The 20582-nt window shown below is 41.2% G+C and overlaps 1 protein-coding gene across 1 annotated transcript in view; it reads left to right on the top strand.

The window, feature by feature from the left end:
• The window catches only part of LOC147706984 (cytochrome P450 2K1-like), a 233287-nt gene extending 213355 nt beyond the window's left edge, over positions 1-19932 (top strand). Inside the window, exon 9 of the mRNA XM_086926216.1 lies at positions 19653-19932. Within this exon, the coding sequence (XP_086782342.1) occupies positions 19653-19834 (182 nt within the window). The 3' untranslated portion in view covers positions 19835-19932. The remainder of the gene's footprint in view (positions 1-19652) is intronic.
• Positions 19933-20582: the final 650 nt, after the last annotated feature.

The raw sequence follows: 20582 nt of genomic DNA, 5'->3' as shown, positions 1-20582 counted from the left end.
GTAGGTCCCAACATCTGGATTCTTTACCGAATCCTTAAAATTCGGTATTTACCGATTCGGTAAATACCGAATCGGTATTTGCTATCGAATCCTATGGGCCTTGAAGCCCATAGGATTCAATATCAAATACCGATTCGGTATTTACCGAATCGGTAAATACCGAATTTTGCAAGGATGCAGGGGGTGTCACTTTGACACCCTCTGGCACCCCTGTTTTAGGCTTGTGTGCCATGTGGCACACATACATGCCCTTAGGGCATGTATGTGTGCCATGTGGCGCACATACATGCCCTAAGGGCATGTATGTGCGCCTATGCCCTAAGGGCATGTATGTGTGCCACATGGCACAGGTGTACATGCACAGATGTGCATGTACACCTGAATCGGTATTTTACCATGCAATTGTATTGCATGGTAAAATACCGATTTTCAAAGCCCTGTGTCAATGTTAAAATTGGCACCTACATACCAAACATGCATTTTCGGTAATTTTACCGACCGGTATATTTACCGATTCGGTAAAATATACAGAATCGGTAATTTTAACGATTCTGTAATTTTACCGAATCGGTAAAATTACCGATTCGGTAAAATTACCGAAAATGCATGTTTTTTACCCCCTACATCTCCATGGCCATTTACCGGTCAGTAACGGCCGAATTCGGCCGTTACCGGCCGGTAAATGGCCAAAATCTCCCACCTACATCTGGCCCATAGTGCTAACTGCCCTTTGCCTTGGCCGTAGGGGTTCCTCTGATCATCTCATGAGACATGATGACTTAGTACAACCTACTTGTGAACCTCATTCCATGTATTGCACGGTATTTTTTTTTTGCTTCTCTTTTCTCTTTCTTATTTCATGCAGACTATGGATGTAGTCATGCCATCATGCTGGCGCACGTGCCTCTCCCTCTATGTGACTGGGTTATCGCACATGTTTAAGTTACTAAAAAATGTAAAAAATGTGAGACGAACCGATATGCTTATATTACGGTTGTGCTTGTCAATGAGTTGATGTGCTAGCTATACAGAAATGCGTATGCTGATTTTTGATTGTCTTTTCTTCTCCTGCTGATTTGCACCAATAGCGGCCGGCCTCAGGGTTGTAGGCATAAAGCTGTGTATCCTTGACAGTACTCAATAAACGTCTTGCACAAAAAAAAAAACAAAAAAAAAAAGAAGAGATGTTAGCAGAAAAAGCTAGAACCTCAGAAAAGTCAAAAGGTGAAATAAGAGATTTTTCCATGGACAACCAGATCGGAGGGTAAGTAGGAGTTTCCGTAGATAACCAACAAGAAGCTTGTTTAAGGATACATGAAGAATGGTAGGATTTAAAATCAGGAAATTTAAGACCTCCAAGAGATTTGTCTTTTTTAAGGAAAGACAGAGCAACCCGTGGAGTTTTATTCTTCCAAAGAAACTTTGAAAGAATCGAGTCTAGTTTTTTAGAATAATATCCAGGTATTCGGATAGGTATCATTGAAAGAGAGAATAAAATGATAGGTGCCTACATCATTTTAATTGAGTCCAGTCTTCCCCACCAAGAGAGGAAAAGAGGATGCCATTTGGTGATAGAATCAGATAATTTTTTAAGAATATATTCAAAATTGGTTTTTAATGTGTCTGAGATAGAAGGGGAAAACCATAATCCTAAATATTTAATTTTAGTTGAGTTCCAGGAAAAACCAGTTTGATCAAAATAATGACGAAGGCATAAGACATTAAGAGGAAAAACTTCACACTTATCACGATTAAGGCGGTAACCGGAAACAAATGAGAAAGCATCAACTTGGCGCTGAAAAGAGGGTATGGTGGATTCAGGGTTGGAACAATAGAAAAGGATATTGTCCGCATAGACCGATAATTTGACTTGATTGGGACCTGGATTATAACCAGTGATATGAGCGTCCTGTCGAATTTTTGTCAGAAAGGGTTCTAGTGCTACAATAAATAATAAAGGAGATAGAGGGCAACCCTTTCGAACCCCCTGGAGAGAGAGAAATAATCAGAAATGTTTCCATTGGCAAAGATGGAAGCTCTAGGACCGGAATACAAAAGGGAAATGAGGGAGATCAATTTAGGGGGAAAGCCAATCCAATTAAGGGCACGAAACATAAAATCCCAACTAATACTATCAAACGCCTTCTCGGCATCTAAGGCTATGGCCGCTAATGGATATTGTAAGGAGGAGGCTCTGCTAAGAACGTTAAAGAAAACCCTTGAGTTGTCGGAGGACAGAGGACCTTTGACAAAGCCAGATTGTTCAGGGCCGATATGTTCAGGTTAAATGGGGTCGATACGTAGAGCAAGCAACTTGGCGAAGATCTTATAATCCGTATTTACAAGGGAAATGGAGCGGTAGTTTTTTACAAAATACGGGATCCTTGTTGTCTTTGGGGATCAAGCAAATCATCGCCTCCTGAAAAGTGCCCTGGGAAGAACCATTAGTAATAAAATAATTAAAAAGTAGAAGCATATGTGGAAGGAGAAGTTTAGAAAAGTGATTATAAAACTCAATAGTGAAGCCATCCGGACCTTGGGCTTTACCTCGTCTAAGGACCGAAACTGCATGAGAGATTTCTGATAGAGTTATATCTGAATCAAGTGAGGTAAAATCAATATGGGAAGAGGGAGGAGAAGCGAGTGACTGAAAATAAGAGGACAGGTCGGAAGGAAGAGGGACGGATTCAGGAGTATAAAGTTGATTATAAAAAGTAACAAATTCCGGTAAGATATCAGCAGCTTTGAAATGGGAAACGCCAGCCGAATCTGTTATCGACGCGATTCGAGTTCTATCCTGACGAGTCTTACAATAATTAGCCAAGAGTTTTCCCATTTTATTTTGACCCCCATAACAGCGAGCACTACTCTTTAATAAATAGGAGGCCGCAGCATCAGTAGAGGATTTATTGAAGGCAACTTTGGCCTTAATAAGGTCTTTCAGAGAAGTTTCAGAAGGCGAAATATAGTAGGAATACTCTAATTTTTTAATCTTGGCAAGAAGAAGAGAGGATTGTTGCTCAAAGCCTTTTTTCTTTTGAGAAACGTAATTAATTATAAAACCCCTAGCGGTAGCTTTAAATGAATCCCAAATCATAACTGGAGAAGCGACAGGAGTAGTGTTAGTAGAGAAAAAGTCAGCAACAAAAGAACTGAATTGACTAGAGAATTTGGAATCAGCCAGAAGGGAGTTATTAAAGCCCCATCTAACAGAGGAGGGAGAATAGGGGATCAGGTCAAAATCAACAATAACAGGGGCATGATCAGAAATCAGGATGGAACCAATCTCAGAGGAAAGAACACATTGGGTGAGGGACTTAGTAAGAAAGAGATAATCAATACGGGATTGTGTCTTATGGGGGGGGAGAAAAATAACTGTATTCTCGGAGGTCCGTAAGGCAGAGCCTCCAGATATCCGTTAGAGATTTACGTCGTATGATAGAGGTAAATTGAGTGTGCATCTTGTACCTAATGAAAGTAACTGGGGAGTGCCTATCAAGGAAAGGATCAAGAACTTGAGTACAATCACCACCATATATGATATAGTTGTCATTTAGAGAGACTAATTTGTCCGAAATAAGAGGCCAGAAGGTAGAGTCAACAGATACTGGAGCATAAACATTGAAAATAGTAATAGGTATATTATCAACTGACAATTTTAAGATCACCCAGCGGCCATCAGAGTCAATTTTGTTATGAATAACAGAAACATTAAACTTTTTGTGGACTAATATAACAACACCATTCTTTTTCCCTAAAGCTGGGGAGGAGAAAACATGACCGACCCAAAGCCATTTTAATTTAGAAGCTTCAGCATCATTAAGATGGGCCTCTTGTAACAAAGCAATGTCAGAATTTATTCTAGCCAAGTGAGATAACACTCGTTGTCTTTTAATGGGACTATTCAAACCTTTAACGTTCCTGAGGTAACTCTGAATGTAACACAATAAAAATATACATTTCATAGAAAAAGCATACAATGCATGAAACATGTTTAAAACGATATCTTGGTGCAATTGAAAGAAGCAAATTAGAACTTTGAGAAAGAAGAAAAAGTATTAGAGAAAAGGATGTTCGAGATAAAAAGAGAAGTGCACGAAAAGGGAAAAGATGAAGATAGAAAGGAAGAGAGAGCAAAGAAGGAAGAGAGGAGATAAGGAAGAGATAGGAAGGTTGAAAGAATAAAAAGAAAAAAGAGAGAAAAAGGGCAAGTTCAGGAGACAGCAAGGAGAACAATAAGGGAAGAATACAAATGAACAACAAAAAGTGAATATGAACTGAAAACATACCTTACAGGAGGAGAATTCAAGGGGATGAGGGAAGGGAAGGAACCAGACGGGGCGGACGGGATAACCGGGACCAAGCAGAACGAGGGGCCGGGTAACATCACGTCAAGAGGAGGAAAGAACTATGAGAAGAAAAAACAAAAAGGATACATAATACATGAGTATACAGACGAACCACAAAGGAATAAAAAGACAATCAATAAAGACCACATGGCGGTAAAAAAACACATTATAAAGGATAAAACGAATAGTTAACCAGTATTTGAAGAGGAGGCATCCATTGGGCCATTGGGTCATTGTGATGAGAGTTTATGAAACTCTGAAGGTGGAGCGGGTCCTCATAAGTTGTCGTCCTGTTGTTATAGGTGACTCTGAAAAGACAGGAATGAAAAAGTATATATTGAGCGCCCATAGCGCGAAGGGCAGGTCTCATGTTGAGGAAAGCCTTCCATCTGCTCGCTGTAGCTTTAGAATAGTCCTGGGCGAAAAACAAGGTAGAACCAGACCAGGTAACACGCTGAGAAGACTTGGCAGCAGAAAGAACTTTTAATAAGTCTGTGTATTCTAAGAAATATAGGATCACCCCTCGTGGTTTATGTGAGGGAGAAGCAGATGAGGAAGGGCGCCCCAATCTGTGCGCTCTTTGGATGTTAAGCACGGTGCCCTCCGGCATATGTAGAACTTTAGGAATGAAAGACTTGAAAAACGTTAGGGGGTCGGACCCCTCCTGTCCTTCTGCAAGTCCGTAAATACGGAGATTATTGCGTCTATTGCGATTTTCAAGCTCCTCGACTTGGCACTGAAGAGTAGATACTTGAGATTGTAGAGAAGAAAGCTTGTCACAAGTAGCAGTAATGGATGAGATAGATTGCTCGACTGCAGTGACTCTAGTATCAAGTTGCGTCCAAGTGTCCATGAGGACCTGAAGTTTCGTATTAGTTTCTTCGATAAAAGGGCGTAATGCCCTAATCTCTTCTAATAAGATCTCCAATGAAACAAGTGACGATGCTTTAGGCGGAGATGGTGGATTTTGCTTAAGACATTTAGTCAGGGAATTCCCTAAAGACGTCAAAGCGGGATCGGAAGCCGCCATATCGTCTGCCAGAAGAGACGTAGAAGAGACTTTTAGATGAGAGAATTCGATGCGTTTAGTAGAAGGCTTCGAAGGAAGAGTGCCTTTAGTTCTTCCCATAAAGAAAGATAATAAGAGAGCGAGGCCAAAAAATGAAAGGATTGTTAAGAGGAGGGAAACTCAAAATGGCCGCCGCAAGTCACAAAGGCAAAGAGAAAAATCCGGAGACAAGCAAGGAAAAACTAGACGATATCCATGAGGGAGCAGGCAACCAGAAAAAATAAAAAGCGTAGGAGCAAAAGTACCATAGTCCTTCAGAGGTGTATCCAATTCGGCGAGTCAGCGCTGGTGAAGAAAACAAAATGGCGGTCGCGAAGCAGCGACAATGACCAAAGAATTCACATTGTCTATAAAGTTGGTTTTTCTCATCCAAAAAAGACCGCAATAGTCCAAAGAGGAGGAGAGAATGTTCCGACAATCTCACATCGCGGTTTCAGCGCTGAAACAGCACAGGAAGATAGTAGTCGCCCGGAGTCCCCGAGGAGCTTCACCCAGGCAACGCCATTCTCGTCGGGCGCCAAGCCACGCCCCCCAAACAGCACAGGAAGATAGTAGTCGCCCGGAGTCCCCGAGGAGCTTCACACAGGGACCGCCTTGTCACTCCTATTTCTAATGACATGCTAGGTAGCCTTCGTGACCATTATCGTAACCTGCTGCCTCGCATTTGAGAGGTGGATTTATGGTCCTCAAAACGCTGTTCGGTACTGACTGCTTTATCGCAGGGTTCCCACAGTACTGCAACTTTGTCCTTAATTTTGCCATTTGCTGTCTAATAGCATTCTACCTCATGTAATCTTGCTCTGCTTACACATGTCTGTAGCCACTTTTGAATTGGCCCTGATTTATGGGAAGCTCAGGTAATTTCAGGCAATGTTGGCATCAAGATATCACTCCTGGCCAAGGACTGTGTACAATTTAGAAGCCTTTGTATGATCCACTGTGCATAGTTCCTCAAATATGTCCCAAATTTCAATCTAGCTTGATAACATCTTTTGTTGCAAGAAGAACTCTAAGATTACTTGTTAACTTGGGCTCTTTCTTCTTTTGATATTTTTAGCACTCCTAGTGCCAAGACCTCTTGAATGGATGCACACTTGAAAAATAAATAAATAATTATAATGAGTGACCACATTGTCCTCAACATAGATGTAGTAGTGGCGACAGAGAATAAGGTTTTGTAACAGCATTCTGAAGTTGGAAAATGAACCATTGTTTTAGAGCAAAATCGTACAATGTAGGCAGCCATTTATGAAATATAAATCAATCTTAGAAATCAATTGACATGTTTTTAAGGAAAAAAATAAGCATCAGTAATAAATAACATGGAAAAATCGCACTTCATCAACATTCCAAGGTTAGTGTCCATTTATCCTTAAAAACAGGACATTATGGAACACATTCAGGCCTCACAGAGACCAGGCCAATCTGAAGGTGTTTGAGCTGCAGTTTAAACTAATCACTCAAAGAACTTGCACATTCTGCCCTCCCCAAAAATCCCCCACATGCGAAATCAGCAATTGGCCAAATCTAAATAGCATATTTTCAGACAAGTGGAGGGCAGAAAGGCATCTTCAGTGGCTATTGTCTGGCTTGGGCTTGCAAATACCCCCCAAATAATCCACCTTGCATAATATTAGCTTTAGTCTATTCTTCACTGTACATTCAGGTATTCTACCACAATATTGTGGTTTTAGTATTGTCAGTGCTCTGATTAACTTAGAGAGTTAATGTACAAGATCGGAACAGTCTGCGTCTTCATTAGACTTTTTGAGTCTTTGTAAGACTTAGCTGGAAGCAAATAAACAAATCCATGTGAGAAAAGGATGCTAGGTTAAAACGTTGTGGGTTTGTTCCAAAATAGGATCATTACAGAAAGCAAAAAGCAATGAGTCAATTAGGCATAAGCTTCACAAAAATATTCAAAGTATGATTTTTAAAGAGGACTAACGTACCGCTGAAGGAAACCCAAGAACGAAGTATAAAGCAAATAGACAGGCTGACATAGTCTGCTCAGTCGAAAGTCCAGGAAGGCTCTGGCTCATCTCCCAAATAAAGCTGTTTTTGTAATGTTTCACAGTACAGAAGCCATGTGCATTTCATGTAAGATTTCACAATGTTGCAAAGGCATAAACCAGTCAATATTTAAGGAATCATTATCCTTCTAGAGAGACCTACTATCAAAAGTATCTCATTGGCTAGGGTATGCATAACTAATTAAGGAAGAAAATTGAAATTTTTATGTAACACAGCAATACAATGACTTGTCCTTGGAAAGATTTATATAAAAGAACATCTTGAACATTACTTAATTGTAGGAGCACAAAATATTACATTAATTTTGCTTCTTTTCGATGATTTTACTAAAATGGAAAAACGCATAAGCATACAGCGAGAGAAAGGCTTGTTCGCGTAAATAAGCATGCAATATTATTCTGCAGATTTGAATAGCTCTCATTGAGGTCTAGTCATTCTAAATGAACCACATCTACATTAGACATCAATTTCTAGTCAGTATAAACTAGCCTATAGTATTGAACTGTTGAAATGTCATATCCTCGATATTCACTATCAACTTGTCATTCCAAATAGATGTGGAGTTAAGAATAGTAGATGTGCCTTGACAATAAGTTGGTAGTTCATTTTGTTGATACAATATTTTGGCAGGTCAATTTAAAAATCACAATCATGTGACACACATCCCTAGTGTGCATGCTTAAAATCATGTTTATATCTATACAACAAGAAGCCTTGGAATCACGTTCCTAACACCCCTAGAGAGCACTTAACTATGTCCTAGAGACCACTGTTCAAGCTTCTGCAGTTGAATTTCCTCTTTAGTACAATTTCTTGAGACTTTGGTGGAACATTACTCAATTCATAACAAACCAGCATTTGCAATGCACTAAATCTCGTGCTAACCAAGGTTGAAGCTATTGGGAATGCAGTAGCTTAAACTCGTACAAAAGTGAGACCTATTGCATTGCAAATATATATATTTTGTACTAGGGCCCATGCAACGCTTTCACATTTATGAAGACTGCACCCCTTTCTTTAGACAAGCTCCGTCTCAAGAAAGGAGCGTGTCCAACATTAAAGTGGGCGACGTGCTGCGTGTTATTGGGTGGGATAGCTGAAGAGCATTAAATAAAATAGTGTTCGATGACTTCTAAAGCCGAGCAGGTAACCACACCACTAAAAAGTACAGTCGCTATGGGAGGTAACAAATACATACAAGGCGTTACCAAGGAGGGACTAGCAAGCCTAATAACGACTCTGAAGTCAGCATATACGAAGGACGACAGGCCAATGAAAAATATGGGTGGGGCTTTAAAGCCTTACTTCACTATTACATGCCTCGCCGAGCAAGCAGTGCATGCACACTGCAGCTATGCTTGACCTAAAAACTTAACTGCAGTTGTGGGATGAACTTCTGATTCTGATACAGGAAATTTTAAGGATGCATGTAGGAAGATACATATAAAGGGGGTCCTCGTAAGTAGGGAAGGTGTATTGTGAGTTACATACACTGTAATTATTCGAAAAGCACTAAAGCAAAAATTATTTTAAGCAATTGTGGGATTGGCATATATTATTTAATAACCAATACTACGTGATTGTACATTACAGAACAAAGTCATAAAAATTATAAGCCCCAAAGGGGGGGGAGGGAAGAAAGGGGAGGGAGTAGTGCTCAAGGAAGTGTAAGGAGAAAGTAACACAGTATCAGGAAATAACAATACAAAATTTGAGGACAGTTATCATAAACAGTTATAATACAAAAGCCAAATTACAGGGCAAAATTCTTGAACTCATTTGATAGTGAGAATTCAACGGTCACATCTGAACATTAGAGAATTGGGGGTTGTGCCGGAAAATCAACAAAAAGAAAACCGTCAACGTTTCGACCCCTATCCGTAGGCCAATTAAAGTCCTTTCACGGGGTCTTCATCAGGACGTCACACAAGGGAAGGAAGAAGTGTGGGGCCATTCTGTGTGAAAAGAATTTGTGAATTATTTTACTATAGTTCATTCGGGGGACGCAGATAATCGTCCTATCTAATGATTAGACACGGAAAATTGTAATAATTAACAAAATTACCATGGTGTACGACCCAGCTGGGTTCTGTACAAGGACAACGGAGCCACGCTAAAAGTCGTGGGCAATCTCGTGGAATGGACAACTCAACTAAGGAGGAGACAAATAATCAATAAGATTCAGGAAAAATCAGGACACTTGTTATCACTGCAGTATCAACCACAGAAGATACAGACAAAAACATCCTTGACCCTGCAAACCAGGGCAGCTTGAATAGGGTAAAAATTTGCTGAAAAGACTACATAAAATCTACATAACATATGGCTACATGGAGAAATAAACAATACCTCTTAGTCGCTAAAAATGCAAGGAATCTGAGGTTCTTGGCACAGTATGTGCACGATTAACAGCTTCTGCACTTAGGATACTGTGGTAAATCAGAGAAAAAAGGTAATGTTTACCAATTACGCGAGTTTTATGTACAACCCAGAATGTGGCATTGACAGCAAGTTTGTATATACTTACAGCTCAAAGAGCGTAACTGCACCGTATACAATGGGGCAAGGCCCGTGGGATGAGTGGTTCGACAGTCACAGACCAAAAAAGGGATAGGGATTTCCTGTTTGTTCCTACGATTGTAAACAAGGAGTGTTTTTACACAGGGCAAGATTGTAGGTTAAAAAGGATCCAAGCAGGATCAAAATCTTACTTACAAAAGACGGGTCGCCTTGACGGCAACGCTCGATGCGAAGGATTAAATGGATATGGCACCTGTCTGTGGTTTAATCCTATAGTAGATTATACGGGAGATCGTTTAGCCAGTAGCGACACTCAAATAGCAGAAATTCAGAAAAAGAAGAAGCCCACTTCACGTACTTACAGAGACAGTAGACGCAGCCGCGTCTGCTCTGGTCACGAAGTCAGCGTCGAGTTAGTATTATCTCGGATGACTGATTGGTAGTCCTACGGTAAAATAAGGATTATTTACCGAATAGCAGGACTAAAGTATTAGCGCGTTCAAGGCAAAAACTGACTTGAAAATTGCTTACGGGATAAGGCACAAGTACCAGCGTCTAGTCGGGTCCTGAACGGAAACTCCGCAGTGTGTACAACGCGGAGTTTGGGGCGGGGCTGAATTAAAACTACCAACAGTTAGCATGGAAGAGTTACTACCGCGAGCCACTAGACAAATTTCAGTATGGATGCAGTTAAATTGCGGCTGTAATACAGTTAGTAGAGCGGGGTCTAAAACCGGTGCTATATCAAATCTCAAAACAGTTAAATACCCAATTTTTTTAAAAAGTGTGGTCGAATTGAGACACACTAGTAAAATTCAATTCAATAGTAATATTGGGTAAGAATATGGTGCAGCTCTCACGCAGGAGGCTGAAAACCAAATTACAGAACAATCATAATTCCCTCCGACTCTTAACACAGAAGGTCGTAAAGGGAAAAGCATGGTTATATAGAGACATTACTCACAAATGTAAATTATCAAGAGATTATGGGAAATTCAGCAGTTATACACAATTCAACGGTTATGTTGAATACAGTCTAATGCAGCTTTTAGCCTAGGGGCTGAAGGACAGTCCACACAACCTTAGCGAAAAATTAGCATAATATGTTTGTCATCATCATTGTGTAGAAGACATTAAAGGCAACGCGTACACTTCTCAGACATGAGGGTGTAATGAGTCTGGCTAGAATTTTAATGAAAATAGGCTTGTAACAGAACCAGGATTCTTCTAACCGAGAGCTGCCAATTGTGCTATACTGCTATCCTGCTCATTTAGACCATTATTAATGGAGTCCAAAAGAGACATCCATTTGGACTCTCGTGTGTTTAATATTGTGGGGAGATTGCCACCTCTTCTGCCCAGAGAAACTTTCTCAATAACAAACCAACGTAGGTCTGTTACAGCATGTCCTGCTGTCCCCCAATGGTCTACCAGGGGCGCCCCTGCCACTTTGCATCTCAATCTGCTAGAGTGTGATGAGATCCTAGATTTAATTTTCTGTTGAGTTTGCCCTACGTATAACTGGCTGCATGGGCACCGAATGATATAAATAACTCCAGTGGAGTTACAATTTGTGCAATGTTTCAAGTTATAAGTTCTTCCACCATGTACCAATGTTTTTGTCTGGATGGTCGTGTCGCAAGCAGTGCATGTGCCACATCTGTAATGCCCCACCATCGGGGGTAGGTTCCAGAGAGATGTCAAAGTGGGTTGACTCACTGACTCCAGATAGGAGTGGACCACCATGTCCCTGATATTTTTGGCTCTCTTAAATGAGTGTAGAGGTGGTTCTGTTTGTTGAATCACATCTGCGACCAAAGGCCAGTTTTGATTGATAATTTTTTTAATGTCATTACTGCATGTAGAGAAAGTCGTAACACAGATGACTCGATCAGCTGAGGTTCGTGGCACTGTCTCTGGGTTGAGAAGGGAGTCACGTGGATTATACCACGCCCGTTTTGTAGCCCGTTTCACCATCCGGGATGGATATCCTCGTGAGATTAGATGTTCACTCAGGACTTCGGACTCTTTCAGATAGTTGGCCCTCGTAGAACAATTCCTCCTGACTCGAAGGAATTGTCCGACCGGCAGGTTGTCCTTGGGACCTCTCCGGTGATGACTCTGATATTGCAATAATGAATTGCGTTCTGTTGGCTTCCTGAACCACGTTGTTTGTAGGTGATCTACTTCCACATAGATGGAGATATCAAGAAAAGGTATATTTGCATTGCTGGATTCCATCGTGAACTGGATATGAGGATTCCGGGAGTTGAGCCAATCATGAAAATCTTTAAGCTGGTCTGAATTGCCTTCCCAAATGCAGAGAACGTCGTCGATATAGGAAGATAGCGTGTGCCAGACAGAGATGAACACATGCACATGGACTACTGAGGTCAACAAAAGCACATATACAGTGCTTGAGCAACAGACTCCGTGGTAAATTTGTAAAAACAAATATATATATATTACCTACTGGCGGTAGCCAGTAGGTAGTTATAGTTAGGATTTTTTTCAATGCAAAATCTCAAAATTCTATTGTGAATAACTGTGGCGCCGGTTGACAAATCTGCCTGAAAATATTCTCAAATTTGCCTTGCGGAGCTCCGGTCCTTCCTTAAAAGTTTGGGGGGGATTCGTCAAGCGGGGGCCGAGATAAAAGGGGGGTCCCAAAACGTGTTTTCTCCATGTTATTATCCATAGGGCGGTCGAACTCACTTTTAGCCCGAACGGCTGAATGGATTTCCACCAAACTTGGCAAAATTGTAGGGACTGGTAGCCCGATGTGCCTTTGCTATGTCTCAAGATATGTGCTCCAGTGGATTTTGAGTAATTTAGGTTAAAAAAAAATATCTATCTATCGCACCGGGGAGAGCAGCGGGCGCGACACGCGAGGTGTGCACGGAAATCTGATTGGCTGTCGGGTGTCTGTACACATTCTAAACAGTCCGGAGCGGCCGCCATCTTGTGTCTCAGTAGGATCGAGACACAAGAGGTGGCAAAAACAAAGAGGGGAATGATCAAAAGGGGGCAGCGTAGACCCCCCCTGACCCCCTAGGTTTGATGTGGGGGCCATAAAAGGGCCCAGCGGGGCAAAACATTTTTTTTTTTTTCGATTTGCGTGAGGGGAGCGCCCGGTACGCGTACCGGGGAGCGTACCATGGGGAAAAAAGAATGACAGAGTTGTTTTTAAATGTAGCCTTTTTTTATAAATTGGAGGTAGTTCTAAAAAGAACTGTTTTTGTTCTTTTTGTTTTATATTTTTTAGTGTTTTTGGAACATTTTGTACTTTTTTTGGCTTTTATGAACTATTTTATATATATATTTTTTTATGGGGAGAAACGAAAAAACAGGGAATTGAAAATGGCTCAACTGGAGCAAATAAAAAAATAAGAAAAAATTAGGGTTTTTTGGGGCATTTTTGGTTGTCCCCAGCAAGGACGATGAGCTTTATGCTCAGTTCACCATAGGAGATGGTCTTACCACAATGAATACATGTTATTCGGAAATCCACAAACCGTGGCTGAATGCAAGGGATCGTCTCTCTTGCCTCTGGTCCCGATGGAGTGGGTTGCTTTCTTTTGGAGCTGGTGCTTGAAGATTGGGGAGGGTTACTGGCCAGTTCCCTCATCTCTGATGCAGAATAGTTGATCGGATGCCTGTGCTGCATGTGGCTAATCATGGTGTTGTTTCCAAAAGATTATTTTTTGTTCAGGTTCCCCCTTGAAAGTTCCTTGCCACAGATTAGGCAAGTCACCTTGGCTGCATTGACTTTTTTCTTGCCCTCTGGGATTGAAAAAACTCCCATACAATGTGTGGTCTTGGCTGGTATGGGGTATTGTGTTCTTGCAGCTACCTTCTCCTCCCCTCCTCCTCCTCCTCCTCCTCTTGTTGAACACCAATGTAATCTTGTGGTGGTCCTCTTGGTGGTTGTGGTAATGGTGGTGGTGCAGATGCTCCAGCTGCTGCTGCTACTGTAGCCATTTCAAAGTACAAAATATACCTCAAAGATTGCAAAACAGGTCTTCCTAAGTCAAAGGACAAAGTCAGAATAAGGAAAAAAGGTGGGGTCTTTCATCATTTGAAAAAAAAAGGCCTGAACCAATGAGAAGTGTTATTTTTAGGTCACAAGACCAGGGATTTCATCATTATGAAACCAAAACTGTTCTGCACCAATTAAAAGTGTTATTTTCAGGTCACATGACCCGATGCGCTAACGCGACGCGCCCCTGGGCGCGCTCCGGGTCGCGTTGCGTAAGTGCTTCGGATGTTTACGTTGCGCGATCGTATTCGCTCGAGTGTTTCCGGGTGCGCTTACGCTGTGCATATCACGTGGACGTGGCTACGCGATACGACACGAAGATGTTTTCGTTTGCGGAAATAGCGCTAATGGGACGCTCTCAGTAGCGCGTCCTGTGGCGCTTCAAAAGACTCCGCTTTCTGGGGCGCTCACCGGGGCGCGCCCCGGGAGCGGTATACACCCGTTACAACGCATCTTTTACTCCGCACTACCATTACAACGCGACTTTTACTCCGCATACCATTACAACGCATTGCGCTGGGGGGCGCTCTAGGATAGGGAATAAGTATAATTTACTATCCAACACCTTCCCTAGAGTCCACGGGGACTGGAGTTAGAATAGTAAATTATACTTACCACTATCCAGCACCCCAAAGCGCTATGCGTTGTAATGGTATGCGTTGTAAATACCGCGTTGTAACGGTATGCGGAGTAAAAGTATGCGGAGTAACATGGTACATCCCCGGGAGCACTCCAAAGCAAAAAATATATATATATATACATTAAAAAAATTGGTTAAAATACAAATATAATATAGGATTCATTCATTTTCAAAAATATTACATTTCATAGCTATAGACATTTGCTATTAACAAAATTTTGAAATTCAAAGAAAAAACATAAGTTTGGGGCCTTATATATAGTTAGGAACTAGCATTTAAAAAACCTATGAAATTCACTGAAAAAACCATTGGTTTCACACCAGTTATAGTTAGGAATTAGCATTTAAAAAACCTATTAAATTCACTGAAAAAACCATAGGTTTCACACCAGTTATAGTTAGCTGGAAATTTTACTGACATAAAACCATTGGAATTCCACGTTATAGTTAGTTGGACTCACTATAACTTGTGCGCCTGCAATGCACTGCTGATGACGTCACATAATACATCACTCATGACATGGTCAATGACATCACTCATGACATCATAACTATAACTGGTGTGAAACCTATGGTTTTTTCAGTGAATATATATATATATATATGTGCCAGGGTTCTCGTCACAAGGCAGTTTACAACAGCCTAAACGAAAACCATGAATGTGAGGGAGAGGGTGTGGCACAATGGCCAGAGCTACCGGCCTCAGAGCTTGGGAACCAGGTTCGAGTCTCAGTGATTTGATATCCAGCACAACTGACAGGAGTTGACTGGAGTGCTTGGAGAGCATCAGTAACAGCTATGGTCTAACTACCCATGGTGCCAGCCAATGTCATTGGGGTTTTGTCAGTCTTTGTGGCATACTATTGTGTGTGTGGCCGGATTCTAGTGCACTGTGGGATAACTGTCTGTGTGGGTAGCGGCGAGTACAAAGACACATCAGTGTCTGCGCCCCAGTGATTGAGGAATATGCCCTTCTGCAGAGATCCTTCGCATTTTCAGCCATTTTCTGTTGTATCAAGCTGGGCTGTCTGCAGACCTCAGAAACCCTGGGTGGGGGACAGGTAGTACATGTCCACAGACCAATTACAAAAAAAACTTGGGTCCCTGACTCCAAATGCCAATTCAGTGAGCTGAATGGGCGGTGGTGCCCTGAGTTTCATGTTGTTTACACCCCACAGCCATTGTTGCACTTGAAGGGGAAGGGCCAGCTACAGGAGTAAATGAGCCCAGGCTTAGTATCCCATCTTCGTAATCGGGGAGGAGTTCCCAGTAGACAATAGTGGGACTATTGTGGTGGCTGTGAGTCAGTTTTCTGCAGAAAGCACCATGGTTTCTGCTTAATGTGAATTGTTCAGACAGCAGATATCAGTAGGAGTGCACCTGCCTCTGGAAGACCCCGTCTGCAATTGCATGTCTTCAAAGATGTCAGGAGGGGGCACAGGGACGAATGCCATCAGTCCATTGAATTTGAGAGCGTACCATGATGTTTAGAATATCACTGCCGAGCAACAGGCATATAATTTGTTGCATCCCATTCGGCAAAACTCATCAGGTGGTGGTTGATTGGCTGGGACGAAAGAATGCCACACAAACGGTCATGAGCCACTAGCCGCTCCTCTTGTGGTTTCTCTGGCACCGCTCATCCATGTATTTTTAGGATCATGTGACATGCATTCCTGGAAATAAATCAGGGTCGGGATCATATGAAGTCACTTTCTATGATGTAATTAAGGTCAAAGGATATGTTATGTCACATTTTTTACAACAGGCATTTGATGAATCGAATATAGCGCGTTAAAACGTGTGCTTTCACAAAGCGGTCTTTTACAATGCAGTTGGTACAACAACCACATTGTTACCACACGTGCCATTACATCTCAAGTCAAATCAACGACTTCCTGTAGGGGGCGCTGGACTTAGGAACAGTATTAATTACTATTCCTGCTCCAGTTTGTTCAACAGCAGGGAAGGTGTAGGATTTAAAATCCAACACATTCCCTGGTGTTACACACCTCCTACAGCAAGTGGTTGTTATGACTTGCAATGAAATTGCACGTGTGATAATACGTTTGTTGTAACGACCACGTTGTAAATTACTGGCTGTGTTTACAGCATTGTAAACGCTGTTTCCTGATGAGTCGATACCCTTGTCCCAGGATGTTCTGCACAGTTGGTCAGAGGATCCAATATTTATATCTGGTGCCAGCCTTTGAAGTGGGGTATCTTGTAGGTTACCCTCACATTTGATTCTGACAATAGGGTGTGCAAAGTACCTATATTAGCTTCATGGGTTACCGTCTTGTTAGCTTGTCTGCGAATGGAGCATGGGTGGTTGTGGATGTTTCTTCTTTTCGCCACTTTGTACCGACCTCAAATGCCAGAGAGGGTAGTCTGACCACGTTTGACACTTCTTAGTGACTTTTCTTTATCTTTGCTTCCTTGCTTTGCTTGTCCCCTCCTGTTGTGTGTGGGGGAACCTGGAATTTGTGTATGGTGAGTTTGCTAGGAGAGGAAGGCCCTGCTTGACTATTTCTATATTTGAGCATTTTCATTATGTGAGCTTCCTCATTTTTCTATGATGGAGCCTTGCCTCTTCTGGGTATGTTACTATTGTTATGGCTAGATCGTGGAGTTTTGATATGCGGAACTCTGCGAAGTGATAAAACATATCTGCAGAGTTCCAGAAGTGACAGAGTGCAGTGCGAACTGCTGTTCGCGCTGGTCTTCCTGCCGCTTGGGTAGAATTTTACTCGAACTGCAGCTTGCTCTCGCGAACTTAACGTCCGCGAGCGGGAAGGGACTCTGCTTCACTACACAGAGTGGAGTTTTCTGAAATCCGCAAGCTTTGCAGAGAGCAGAAAACACTGCAAACTCTGTGAACGGAGCGGAGTTCACCACCCAGGCCTAATGGGTGCTCGCTGTATCTTCATTATGTTATTTGACTTTTGCTGTCATGTCTCTTAGTTAAACCTTCCTGCATTTATGTTCTTGTATGCATTGCTTTGTTACACCGTGTTGTTAAAACTCAATAAAAACCTATTATTTTAAATCCCCAAAAGACTGGTGTTACATTTCTTTGTGTGTGCTGTAGGCAAGCCCTTTGAAAAGCAAGTGGGGCAGGGATAAGCTCCCCAGCCATCCTAACAATATTGTTAAACCCACAAGCCCACTATTGTCTGTCTGGGCCAATATGCATTCTTAATGGGTGACCCATTAGCCGGTCCAGGCAGCTGGAAACTACTAGAAAGCCTTAGAAACGTTTGAGCTGGAAAATGCCAACTGTCAATAAAGTGGCACTTATAAAATTGTCATCTAAAATCGGATTTTAATATTACAGGAAATTTTAAACAATTATTTGATTCCAAACTTGCTATCCTTATCTGCTCTCAATCAAAGGTTGACATATATTAAATATAATAAAGTAACCCAATGTTATCCAATTGCAGAGATGGACCTTACAAAAGTGAAAAAACTAATTTAGATTTTTTTTTTACTACCAGGACATGTAAAGCTTAAGAAAATGTGGTCTATCTTTTACATACAATTCTCTCTGCCATATCGATTTTTAGATCATACCTCAAGAGTGACTTGTATGTATTAAAAAGGGAGAGGTTAGTTTGGGCAGGTTAAAATGGCACTTTGAAACTGTACTACAGGCTGCAGTAGCAATCCTGAAACATGTTTTAAAGGGCTATTTTAGTGGGTGGCACATAAAGTGCTGTAGGTCCACTAGTAGCATTCAATTTAAAGGCTCTGGGTCTTTGTAATACCACTTTACTAGGGATTTGCAAGTCAATTACATGTGCCAATCAGGTGTAATCCAATTGTACCATATTTTAGGGAGAGAACACAAGCACTTTAGCATTGGTTAGAATGGTAAAGTGCACAGAGTCCTAAAAGTAAAAAAAAAAACTGATAGAGGAGGGGAGTGAAGACAATAAAAAAACAAGTTTGGGTGACCTTGTAGAGGGCCAGGTACATCTGTAGCACTGCTCAGAAAAGTTGCAACTTTCAATGAAGAGTACATCATTTCTGCTAGAAAGCGGGAGGAAGGTTGAGGAAAAATATATCAGCTCTGCAGATAAATTCTGCCCCGTTAAATAAAGGTATGACCTCCATATGGAGATTTGTTGCTCAAATCGATGAACCGTTTAACAGAGCTGAATATAAGTTTTTAGGTCTAGCTTGACATGATTACTTCTCGAAGAACATTTATCCTAGCTAGACTATCAACTGAAACCTTAGCTCCTTTGCCCTCCCACTGGTAATCCCAATCCCCGATTTTTAGCCCAATCCCAAATCCTCTAATGGGGATGCATGGCTGCCATGTGCTTAACTGTTGACAAGCTCTAAACTCTTTGTAGTCATGTGGCCGAACAGGTGGGCTCAATTAGGCCCACTGTATGCACGTCTGTCCAAAAATATTTTACTGCAGCCGAGCTATTTGTTTTTTATGTTGTATTTCTGCCCATGTCTTTATATTCACTTTCAAAACTATTCCAGTTTTTATTGCTGAATATGATAAATTGTGCTTAAAATGTACAATCATCACATATTCTCCTACATACGTTATTTTGGAAACCTCCTGCTAAGTTATCATATTTGCCTCCTGTTTTACTCCATGCTTGAGGCCTACTTCGCTTTGAGATAAACAATTTTCACAAATTTCCACAACTATATATTGTACTAAAATAGAACAAAAATCAGAAATACCATGAATTGCAATATGTGTTTTACTCCTCAAATATTTAAACATTTTTCTCAAAAATGGAAAAACTGCCTTTTAAGCAGCAGGTTGCAGTTTTATGCTGTTAATTTTGCTACAGGCATATTATGATTCTATTTCAATACTAGTAAGCATTCTGGTGTTCAAATTACATTATTAAGTTTATCATTATTGTTTTTCTTATCAGCTTTATGCATTTACCCAGTTCTTTATTTTAAAAATGCGGGTGACCACGAATTGAGCTGAATTCACCTAAAAAGTTCTATTTGTTCTAGGTCGACGACTCTGCGCGGGTGAGACCCTTGCCAAAATGGAGCTATTCATTTTCTTCACAAACCTGTTGCAGAAGTTCACTTTCTCTCCTCCTGCCGATGTAACCAACGTGGACATCAGTCCTGGATTTGGATTTACAATTCCTCCACTGCCTCACAGAATGTGTGCTGTATCACGATATTAAAGAGTCAAAAAAATCCCTGTATAATCGTTTTGGTGAGGTATATTATAGAATGATTTTAACAAAAATCTGTACATTTAATAAAGTGTTCTCCAGATCTACAAGAAGAGTCAGCACCATTGTTTCACTTTTATATTTAAGAGAATGTGACTCAGTAACTCCTTCTTTAATGCATAAGTGTTACAGGTTTTCTCATTTAATTCTCTCTATCAAATCACTTCTTTACCCCTCTTAGCATTGGATGTCAGTAATTGTAGGGTGCAGGTGGCACCAGTGTGCAAAGAAACACTACACAAGTGCTGTTCAATAGCCTTCATTGTATGAACATCACCAAATGTTAGGTGTATATCAATAGCATCAGATTCAACAGAAAAAGTTGTTTGTTCCAAATAAAACATTTGGGGGCATATGTATGAAGCCCATTTTCCGTTCGCAAATGTGCCGATTCTCAGAATCGGCCCGTTTGAGAACGGGAAAAAGCCTTTTGGGACTTTTCATTTAAAAAGGCCCTCGCAAAATAGGGAATCTCAAAATTTGTGATTCCTTATTTTGCTAAAGCATTTAAGGAATCGCAATTTGCGATTCCTTAAATGCGATGTAAAAAGCACCCAAGTTATGCGATTTCTCCTTAAGAAATCGCAAATTACTACCAACTTCAAGTTGGTGGTAATGTGCGATTTCTTAGCAAAATGCTCGTTTTGGCATTTTTCAAAGTGCCATGTAGCGCACATACATGCCCATGTGCACACAT

This window comes from Lissotriton vulgaris, chromosome 6, assembly GCF_964263255.1.
Source record: "Lissotriton vulgaris chromosome 6, aLisVul1.2, whole genome shotgun sequence".
Classification (NCBI taxonomy): Eukaryota; Metazoa; Chordata; class Amphibia; order Caudata; family Salamandridae; genus Lissotriton; species Lissotriton vulgaris.
This window is presented reverse-complemented; position numbering and strand designations above follow the sequence as displayed.